The 11491-nt window shown below is 38.3% G+C and overlaps 1 protein-coding gene across 1 annotated transcript; it reads right to left on the reverse strand.

Annotated features, from left to right (window-relative positions):
- Positions 1–4058: 4058 nt before the first annotated feature.
- Positions 4059–11469, reverse strand: LOC140928436 (regulation of nuclear pre-mRNA domain-containing protein 1B-like). The gene is made up of 7 exons (XM_073378187.1): positions 11263–11469; positions 9718–9847; positions 9413–9519; positions 8329–8411; positions 7775–7901; positions 6749–6924; positions 4059–5984 (listed from the first exon to the last, which is right to left on the reverse strand). The coding sequence occupies exons 1-7, from the start codon at positions 11411–11413 to the stop codon at positions 5829–5831; spliced, it is 930 nt and encodes a 309-aa protein (XP_073234288.1). The 5' UTR covers positions 11414–11469; the 3' UTR covers positions 4059–5828.
- Positions 11470–11491: the final 22 nt, after the last annotated feature.

An 11491-nucleotide genomic window follows, 5' to 3' on the forward strand; every position in this document is an offset into this window, starting at 1 on the left:
TTTATCCTACCTGAAGAGAGGATTGTCACAAATTTCTGGCGTACCAAGTTATTGCGGAAAACGATCAATCGAAAGCACCCTAATACGGAACTTTATTTTATGGAGGTGATTTTTATATATAAGCATTTATTCAGACTTTACCGTTGTGTTATTTCAATGCTTAGTTCTTTAATGGTATATCTAGCTGTATTTTCCATTGGTGTAGATAGTTTAAATATTTATCGCCTCGTGGTTCTTGTTGAAAGTATGTCCACCAAGACGCGTTAGAATTGGAGCCTGGTTGTCATATCAACATGCGCAAGTTATTTAGATGAAACTGAACAGTTCTTTGTAACAAAAATAACTCAACATTTGAAAAATAACTCAACCTTTTGAAAAATAACTTTATAACGGAACAGAACAAGACGAGTATAGAGCGGTTTCACTTGTTGTCAAGCCAGCCATATTGGTCTTCCAAACAATGAAATGGCGCCCATGTTGGAGTACCAAGCCAAGCCTGTGGGAGTTACTGACTTTTTTCATATGTAGACGCTTCCTTTGGCATAATTGCTAGCCACGTGGTCAAAACGCTCTATATAAGAAAACTTTCTCTGTTAGTCCGAAAATGCCCGCGATTTTTTTTTTTTTTTCGCAATCTGGTCATATCAAGAGATTGGTCAGATTCACTCTCTAAAGCTGATTATCATTTTATATATATATATCTGACCAGGTGGGGTAATAGTTTTCCAGTTTAAGGAAAATCTCTCTTTCACTACCGTAATTACTCTAATAGAGTGGTTTTCGTTTGAGTGTCGTAAAACCAAAACCAAAGTAATTACTCTGGCCAATCACATAGGACACAGACAATACACTGAACCAATCAAAACTCGAAGTAATTACATGTGGCTGACGCAAAGCGCGGGAAAATGCATGCGAGCGCGTCACAATTGGCTTTGGTTTTACTTCTGATTGGAGGAAAAGGTGGCGCGAATCTTTTAAGCCAATCGCATCGTGTAGAAAGTGCAAAACCAATTACTTTTCGACACTCAAATGAAAACCGCTCTAAGCATCGTGCCGTTAACTGAATTTTCGACGGACTTTTCAGTGAGGCGCTGATATAAACGTTTTCCAGGCTCACTCACGAATAACAATACGTATTTTCCTTTCTTTTCTTTCTTTCTAACAAAAGATATGAAGTCTCTGGTTTTTAATGTTTATTTCCTGTTCTCATACTTCATATCAGCATTGTTTAAAATAATGAAAATCAAAGAGCGCTACATTGGGTGCCGGAAGGGCGCAGGGCTTGTTCGGGGTGGCGCTTATTCGAGTAATACGGTACTTCGTAAATCGAAAGCATCCCGTTTCTTAACTTTACTTCCAACTGGCATAACCGAATAAAAACGCTTAGGGCCTGTTGCCCTTTTTAAAATATCAAAGGGGTGGAAAACTAAAAAACGTAACAGTACTAACACCCGACCGCCCTCTTCAAAAAACCTTATCCCATCGTCAGAATGCAAACTTCGTTTTACGTTATTACGTTTAGATGGTTATACAGAAGCTAGTTCCACTATATTTAAAGAGTTTTGAAAGGAAAAAGTTATATTGTTATCTAGACAAAAAGTAGGTGGTTTCCTTTATCTTTTGAGCAAATTGGATCAATTACATCGGTTGACTATATGAAGGCTAAGAGACCAAACTGCTTTAACGCGAGAGTCCTTAGCCAGATGCTGGTCGACTTGACGTCTTAGATACGAGTTATGCTTGTTAAGACTGTAAAGGAAAACAATTAAAATCACAAATCACAACGTTCCCTAATTGCCTGAGTCACTGTAAAGCCTACCAATTGGAGATAGAATGGGTGAAGATGCATACTAGAGGAACAGGTCCACTGAGTATCGTTGTCCCTTCTAGGCAACCAATAGAGCTGAGTCTATGCATAATTGCGTGTAATATTACAGATCTACAAGCTTTATTGAACTGGCTCCAGTTGTTCAAAGGATGAATAACGCTATCCAGTGGATAAATCTTTATCCAGTGGATAGTGCAATGGGTTATCCTAATACTTTTCCGCCGGATAATGTTTTTTCCGATGGATAGCGCTATCCGACGTTTGAATAACCTGGGCCTGGAAGTAAATGTCCCGAGAAAAACAGGCATTCTGCGTGATAAACACGGCTGCGTTGCACACTGAAATTGTCCCTATATGTAAGCTGTATTTAAGGCTACGTCCGCACGGCACTGGACGAATTTTTGACCGGCTGAAAATTTGTCCGTTCAGGCGTTCGGTTCACACGGAAGCACCTTAACAGTGCAAACATTTAGACGCCTGGTCATTCAAAGTTCCATGGGAACAGAGCGCAAATATTGAACGGTCCCGTGTGAACGTAGTGTCCGTCAGATTTTTCAGTCGGGGTCGAAAATTCGTCGGATCAATTTATGTTTTTGTGAAACTGCCCACCTACCCCTCCCCTAACTCAACGTTAAGATTTGCGTCTCACTTGGGGCAAAACGTTGGGTTAGGGAAGGGGTAGGTGGGCAGTTTTCCAGAAAACTAAATTGACCAAGCTCGTCTGGTGCCATGTGAACATAGTCACCCTTACTTTTGGTTCTCGTCTTTTTTCCCCTAATTTGCTGAGGTTTGTAGAGCTGCCCGCAGATCAATCTTGTTGACCGGCATTGACAACAGCTCCGGGATATACTGTCTGTTCGTTTTAATTTGTTTGTTTGTTGTTGTTTTTTCGGAAAACTGACAGATTTCCCCTGATTTGTTGCAAGCAATTGGAGTTACCACTACACGGGCATCAAAGTATGATAAATTAAGAATAGGGGAAGGAGTTTTTTTAGATGGCTAAGACACATGTAACAGCTGACTGTGAGAGAAGAATTTGTAAATTTGTAGTGCAGATGCGAAAACAATGCGAACCTCTGGAAAATGTCTAAGTACGCTTCTGGACCAGCGGTGAATGGGTGGTAGCCGGGTGACACCGTACATGACCATTCGCCACAAGTGAAGGGAACTGGAACTGAAATGCATCCCGCACTTGTTTCTGGGATGGTTTCTAGGGATTCGCAGGTCAGCTATTGGCCTATTTTTGTGGTCTCGTCCCCAGTAACAGACCCAGAAGTCTTTGCGAAAGTTAACTCGGTCCAGTTTCCATCTCGTTTCTCGATGCCATAGGCCACTTGCACATCTCCCATAATGCACCTTATTGCCCGCCAAAATTTTTCATAACCAGGAGCCCATGGGCTCCTGGCATAACCTTTGTTTGTCATTTCCCCGGGGAATCACAGCCGTCCCAAGAGAAATTAAAAACAATGCTTATGCAAAATTTGCGGGGCAAATAAGGCGCATTATGGGATATGTGCAAGTGCCATATCTACAGCTAGCAGAGATTCAATTCAAAAAGTGTACTTCATTTTATTACGTTCGTCTATTAGTCCAGTCCTCGTTTATTCATTTACTGATAAGGAAAGATGTATGGTCCTAAGTTTGTTCATACTTGCAAATTATTACAGGAAACGGAAATCGCATGTATACAATAATGCCTGCAAAAAGCAGGTACAGTATTACAATATACAAAAATTGATAGTTGCAAAACCAAAGAATAGCAGACATCGAAGTAAAAAATGTTACTAGAACAACTCAGCTTTCTTGTCGTCCCAACTCTAAAGTAATCGGTATTCTTCATATAAACTTTTGCACAAAACGTGCCAGCTACCCATTCTGTCATTGAACATTTTTAGATAGTAACGCAACCGTTAAGTCACAACTTCATTTATTTATATAAAGTGCAATAGCTCTATGTACAATATTGATTATTGCAAATTCCAGGAATAGTTCGTGAATTCTTTTGATTCTGATACTAGGCTTCATCCCATGTTTGGGGTACAGAATTTACAATACTGATAGTAAATAGGTTTACTAAAATCGCCTGAGTGAATGTACTGAGTCCTTAATAGGAATAATAACGATTCAATAACCAATGTAGAAATGCCCTTGACGTGAGTTTGAACGGAACAGAAGGAGACAAGAATTGAGGTCGCATCTTTTGCGTTTTCGTGGGATAAAAAGTCATAAAAAAGGCCAAATACGTCTTTAATGACGACTGCCGGGCAATCATTTCTCAACCTTACCTTCTGCAAAACCACTTACAAAGAATTTATTAAACCCTATTTATCAAATGCCTCCCCCAGCCCCTGTTATTCAACAGATGTAACAACTCTATTGCCAGAACATACTTCACTCGAGCAAGAAAACTACACGCTACTCTGCTCGCAGAGCCTTTTTTTTTTTCTTTGCTTCGCTCAATTTTGGTGTACCGAAGAAAGAATGCATGAACTGAGTAAGATCTTTGCTGGGCATGTGCTTCTTGTTGCTAAGATAAAAGTTTCCGCACAGGCCTGAAATGCGTAGAAGGCACTTGGAAGTAGTATGCGAGAAACAACGGGGCGCGTGACTTTCTCGCGCGCCCCCTTCTTTCTTATGCCAGTTATTTCCAAGTGCGTGCTACGCCCGGGGGGCGGGGGGGCTACTTTAGGAATTTCTGGGTGGGGATGTGCCGCTGGGACCCTGGGACCCTTAACCTATACCAGAGCTAGTTCAGCTGAATTTTGCTACCCTATACTAGAGTAAACTCCCCAAATCCCCCCTATCCTAGAGTAGCTGTTTACCTAGTCTAGATAAAATCTTCAACCAACTGATCAGTTTCCTGAAAAATGATACCCTATTCTAGACCCAAAAGCTCTGATTTATATACCCTATCCTAGAGTAAACTGCTTGAAAACCATACCCTTTACAGCGGCACATACCTATATAGCCCATATATGGCAGTACCCTCCCCCCCGGGGGTGCTATGCAGGCTAACCCAGGTCTAATAGCCACACGATTTGCACAGCCAGCTCAGTTATGACCATAAACGGATCAGTAAACGGATGCTCGGCTCAAAAAACCAGTTTGATGACAAAGAACAAGATTGACTTACCCAGAAATTTAGGATTCGGCGACTTCAAAAGCTTGACGCAATTAAGGCAAAGCCTCGTTTTCTTCTCCTCAATCAAGAAGACAAGAGGAGACTCTTCTCGCAGGGTGAGTAACTGCAAACTTCAGTTACCCTCAACTTTGAAGACAGCTTATGTGCTGTCTTCAAAGCTCAACACTGGTAATGGAGAAATTAAGCATCGCGTTTATGGCAAACGTGAGATTCAAGTTGATAAATTTCCAAATGAGAAATAAGCAGATAAAAACAGCTTAAAACGATTGTTCTGGATAGAAATGGCTTGAATCTACCGATTTTCATGTAGTTTTAATGAACAGTAACAATAAATTAAGTAAATGGAAAACTTGGTCATGTGGTACAAATTCACGCGTTTGCTGTTTGCTGTAAACGCGATGCTTAATCTCTCTACTGCTACAGTCAACTATAAGTAGACCTGCAGGTACCAGTAGCCAGCACAGAAAGTGTTCTCATGAGAGCAACCTCCACGAGTTCAGCAAAAGAACAAAAATTGGGACAAGAAAAAAGTGATGAGTCTCTTCTCAAACTTGGGTGCCCTGCTTGCAAACACTTTGTTTGCAGTCTAGCTCATAAGCTTTACGCATACCCCCACCTTAACCCTTTCAGAACCAAGATCAACATATAAATTCTCCTGATTGGCCTCCATATATTTCCTTGAAAAAGTGGTTGAAAAGATTTGTTTAAAGATCAAAGCATTTTTCTTTAGTGATCACTCTGTTAATTCTCGTAACCTTTCTACTTGATTATACATCGAAATTGTTAGGAGAAAATTTATTTTGGTAACTCTTGGGACAGAAAGGGTTAAACCCAACTGCTTACTAGCTAATGCAGTCATTATCTATGTCCAGATGCAAACAGGTCACCAGCAGATGGCAGAGGGGCTAGGCCTCCTCCAACATCAGGGAGCTTGCTAAGGTCTGGTAAATTTTCTAAATGAGACTTAAGTTCTTGTCTCACTAACTGAACTTTCTCTTGTTTTGCTTTGTATTCCTGTAATAAAAGCAGTAACAGTCACATTAGTACAACTATAAATTATTCTGATTTATAGAGAGCTGCATTAGCAATTTTTTTCTCTAATTTCCACTTCACTCAGTACGAATCAAACTGCCAAACTGTAACAGGTATACTGTACTTATAATGGCTAATCTGATATTTTCTGTCAAAATCGACTCTTCCACAGTTTTTTTGTGCTCCCACAATATATAATATAACAAACATCTGTAAAATTTTGTGACTTTGAGGAGTTACACCTTAGTTTTCAACAAATCACCTTCAAACTAGGCAAAGGCGCTCTTTCCAGCAGAGTTGACGGATTTTCCATACTTTGTCCATGTCAAAAGTTGAACAAAACCATCGAAAGGTCTATTCAGGTTTGTAAGCAGCACTTCAATTTATCTTGCTATTATTACCTCCCCCACTGTCTTAACGTTAAAGCATTATCAAAGGTATTAAACATATCGCTTCTATGCTGTGTAAGTTACAGAATCTGTCATAATGATAATTATAGCAACATACAATACAGTTCTGACTATTCAGTCTATGAAGAAATTCTGCGATGTTGCTATTCAAATTAACACCTTCAGCAGCAGTAGTTTTAAATAGTGCTTCCATTTCATTATGATTTGACAAAATGTTAAATTTGTGAAATTTGCAATTTTGGAAGAATTCTGACTTAGAAAACCCGTGGTATAGAAAATCCTTCAAAAACTAAATGGCCACACAACTTTGAGTCTATTTTCTACAAAACAACAGACCTCAAGTTTTTTCTCGGACTCCGCAAGTTTGTCCCTCTGGAGTTGTATAAAAGCAGCAAGCATTTTGGATATTGTAGCTCTGTCTTCTAACTCAGCAGCAAGTCTTCCATTGTAGTCAGCAAGCAACAGACAAGCTTCATCAACAATCTTTGACAAGCGATCACCAGTTTCTTTATCTACAATTTCAACAAAGCACATTGTGTTAACTACAAATTTAATAAAACGGTCTTCAAAACACAAGAATTACAGCAGTGCTGTGTGCATTGTCAAATAATATAATACAGCTCTTTGACTAATTATTTTGGGGGAAACAAATAATTTGTTACCGTGAAGAACTGAAATCAATCCTCCTCATCAAAAATGTTTTTTAGGCTCGTTAAAGTGACTCTTTGGCTTGTACATGCTGGTTACAGCTCGCCCTAAGGACAAGCTGTAAAACTGACTTTCTTTGCACCCTGTTTTATGATGTGTCTTGCAGAACCTAGGAAATCTCAAAGTTATTAATCCCTGATGGGTGGGGGTTAAAAAGTGGACAGGCGACTAGCTGTGGAATATCCTGTTACATATAGAATCCTATTTCTACTTTTCTTTTTTGAAAAAGTATACTTTAAAGAATTATTTTAGCTGCCAGATAAAAAAAAACAAATGGCAAGTTCAGGTGCAAACTCACTTAGTAGTACTGAGCAACAATATTATAGAGAACAAAGTAAGTAAATGTCAGTATTCAAGTATCATTTCAAGAAATTCTTCAGAGATATGCTGTTTCCTAATAGTGACTTTTATGGTTAAAAGCAAGTTTTTTTAAATGCATCAGGCATAAGAAGGACTGGTAAGTCCTCAACCAAGGGGGAGCAACTTTGGACAGAAATTGCCCAATCCACTCATCTGTGATGTATATAAATACCTTTCTTGGGCTAGCAGATGAGGGACAACTCTTGTATGTACATGTACTCACAGGTACAGCTGTACATACGGTACATGCAAGCTTTTAAAAAGAGGTGAGATTTAATTGCATAAGCTGGGTACCTTCAATTTTTTCAAGGAGAGACACATCTTGCACTTCTGCGGGTAAATTAGCAATCTTTTCCCGAACAACAGCATCTTGTGAAGCAGAGTTTTCAAGTTCCATCAATGCCTTAATTAAATCCTCTGGCTGCAAGTGACAAAAATCTCAATTTCTTCCTCAACAAAAGGATAGAGTGCAGTCTGAAATGTTGGTCAAGACTCTGCTCCCCTCGTGAAGGGTTCGGAGACAGAGTGAGACATGTGTGCTGTTAAATTAAGGTTTTTTTTCATTTGACAAATTTTTAAGTACTTTGATTTTCATCTTTGAGACACTTTTTATGCTGCGTAAACACCACTGCCAAACATAAGTATCAGTTGATACAAGTAACTGAATAGTGAACTATACTAACAATGGCCAGAAAATTATCTGACCTTTCTCATATCTCTTACTGGTTAAACTTTTGGGAATGGCCAACAATCTTCAAACTTTACCATAAATGTTTGTCAAAGAAAATAGACAAAAAGTAATGAATAACTAAGGTAAATTATTTCATATGTTTAAACATAAAGCTTACATCTGGTGGCTCCATTGTTGACGCTTGTTTTTCATCATCAAGTTTTTGTTTCTTTTCAGGTGGCGGGGAGTCAGATTCTTGACCTGCAAAATATTAGAACTCTAAGCTATTTTTAATTATCTTACAATCTATATCGCTTTAAATGTACGTCTTTTTTATTACACAAATGACTATAATGATACTTGAGGTGACAACAACCATGACAGTAAAGATAGTGATGATGATGGTGGTGGTGGAGAAGGGGAGATGATGGGAAGTAAAAGCAACGGCAGGCAATAGCCAAAGGTCTCAGAAAGAACAAATTACATCATGTACTTAATGCGCAGTCTTCTTTGCCAAGCTCAACGTACTGGGTCAGTGATTATCTATCTGGCACACACATGATGATAATAATGATAATGATGGCAATGGTGGTAGCAGTGATAGTCATAATCATAATAATGATTATGACTATTACATTCCAAGTCTTCATAGCCAATAAAATTAATAACATCATGGCTTAACCGACAGACGACCAATAACATTGCAACGTTATTGACCAATGCAATAAAATCAACAACCAGAGTATAGTACCATCAACTGACATGATACAACTCACTTTGACCTGAAAATGACTACCGCACAGGTTGTCAAAACATCAGTCACTGTCAACAACAACAGTGTTATAAAGGGCTAAGTTCACCCCGACTATCAAACTCAACCTACTTTTGAAATGACTCCTGGGTTCAAACCTTTCACAAAAATTATTTAGTTCTATTACATTACATTAAAGTCTCAATGCTCTTACAATATTAAGTAGAGGTTACAAAAAAGAAAAAATTCAAAATAAAAATATATTGCAGTAATTCTAAACTGGTTCTAAATTTTTGACAATGAGAAAATCCAGACTTGTCTAAAGTGCAGTTTGTAGGACTGGCTGCAACTTTTCACCAGTGAATCAGTGAGCCATGATATTTCTTTCCAAGATATGAATATCAGTAACCATCTTGTACAACACCACCTTACAAATTGCTATGCACTAAAGAAAATAGGAATAATTATTTTTTAATTAGCAACCTGTCTCATGAACAATCAATCTACTTACCTAAACACTTATGAAGTTTAACAAGGAAAGATGCATCATAAACGTTTCTTTCTGTCCAAATGGATATAAGTCTTTCAAGGCCCTTTATGTCATCTACTCTTCCACCCCTCGAGGAAACAAACAAAAATTAAAATAGGTAACCAAATGCATAAACCTGTACCTATTTTTAAGCTCACGACAACCATGTCTACTTTAAAAACTAGTGGAAATATGACAGTTTACAAATATTGCTCATTACAAAAATAAGATATGACAAAAGTATGAACTCATATAGTAGGTATAAAAATACATATTTATTTACTTACTGCGCACAGGTCTGAAATGCAGATGGAAGTATTTGTTTAAATTCATTTAAGAATTCTGTCCCTTTTCTTTTTCCATTTTGAAGGACATCATTAGCTAGATACATGAATGTAAGTCTCTTACTCTGCCTTGCTGCAAACAAACAAAAGCAAAAATAATAGGTTTCAGAATGTTGTCCAGCACTCCGTCACATTAAACTAATGAAACATAAGACAATGATTGAAAGAAACATAAACATGTAGAATCTAATGAGATGGTTATGCGACGTTTCTGCAACCTCATGACGCCATTTTCAAGGATTTGGACATATATAAATGTGAGTTTGAAAAGAGTTGAAGTACTCTAACTTTGCATAAAGAGAGCAGCGTGCAAAGAAAGTAGTGTCCGATTGCCCGGGGCTAGTGGATTTTGCTATCGGGCTAGCGAATTCTGTTCTCAACTTGCCCAACGGGCAAGTGATGTTTTATGAGGAATTTGAATAACAGAAGAACAAAAAGTTTTTGGGGCTAGCTGAAATGACGTCTGGGCTAGTAAATGCTAGCTTCAGCTTGCCCGAATGGCAAGCTGTAAAAATGATTTTCTTTGCACCCTGGAGAGTAGGGCTTAGAGACAAATACTTTAGCATGGGTTGAATCCGTTTGCATGTTCAAGCACGGTCTTAATTGTTTGATGTACAGCATTTTGTTAACAAGACAGTCATATTTGTGCCTGCATTTTTTCAACACTTCAAAGAAACTTGGGAGGTCCTCAGCACTGTCCCTGAAGTTAGAGATGTATCCCATGCCCCTTTAACTATTTGACAGCAGTGAACAGATTATCAATAAAGTCACAAGACACCCAACTCTCCATTTGGATCAAAAATGGTTTCTTTGATGGCAGGACATTGATTACCGTAGGGAGGGTTGCTTATTGAACCCAAATGCTCATTGGTTTTGCAGATTTATCAGACCAACTATTCTAATGACAAGATATTTCAAGCAGAAAGTTATTACAACAACTGTGCCAAGACCTAACTTTCTGCTTTTAAGTGTCTGCTCTGAGAATTAAAAAACATAGCTGATAATTTTAATTTATGAGCCATCTCCAACTTCAAGCAAAAAGGCCAAGCAGAAGCTTATTAACTCGATTAAATAAATTAAAATATACAAGTAACCCAATATGCGTTGTGGCTTAATCATATCCGTGGTTTAAATTTAGTTTTACTTTCGTATTTGGTTATATTAATGCAAGATAAGGAGCTTGAAACAAAAAAGAATATAATTTAAACCAAGGATATAACTGAACGACAACAATGAACGACCGTCAAGCTGATTTTTGCTGACATTAAGCTTATAATTGGCACCTTGAATCGGAATAACAGTCAACAAGACGGCTCAGGAGTTATATTATAACTGATGCATTAACGTGACTGAAAGCATGCATGAAAAAGAAAGGGAAATTTTCAGCAATTTGCGAAGAAAAGCTCCATTCTCCCGCTAAAGGTCTTAACATCAAAAGAAACACGAGGTGACCCAAACAGAAAACGGTTTCAACATGAGCTTACGTACCCTTGGAAAGCTCCTTGTACCACGCTTGCACTACGGCTTTAGCGTGCTTTCTGTGATGAATCAACCACAGTGAAAGTGTCTGGACACTGTGTTGAGTGTTTGAAAGATCGCTTAACTTTTTCTCCAGCGTTGATGTTGAAAAAGAAGTCATTTTTAACACTATTTAAATAAACAACAAACAAAAACAACGAAAATTTACAAGCAATGGAGGCCAAAGAACCTGGGAACT

This window comes from Porites lutea, chromosome 2 (assembly GCF_958299795.1).
Source record: "Porites lutea chromosome 2, jaPorLute2.1, whole genome shotgun sequence".
NCBI classification, from domain to species: domain Eukaryota; kingdom Metazoa; phylum Cnidaria; class Anthozoa; order Scleractinia; family Poritidae; genus Porites; species Porites lutea.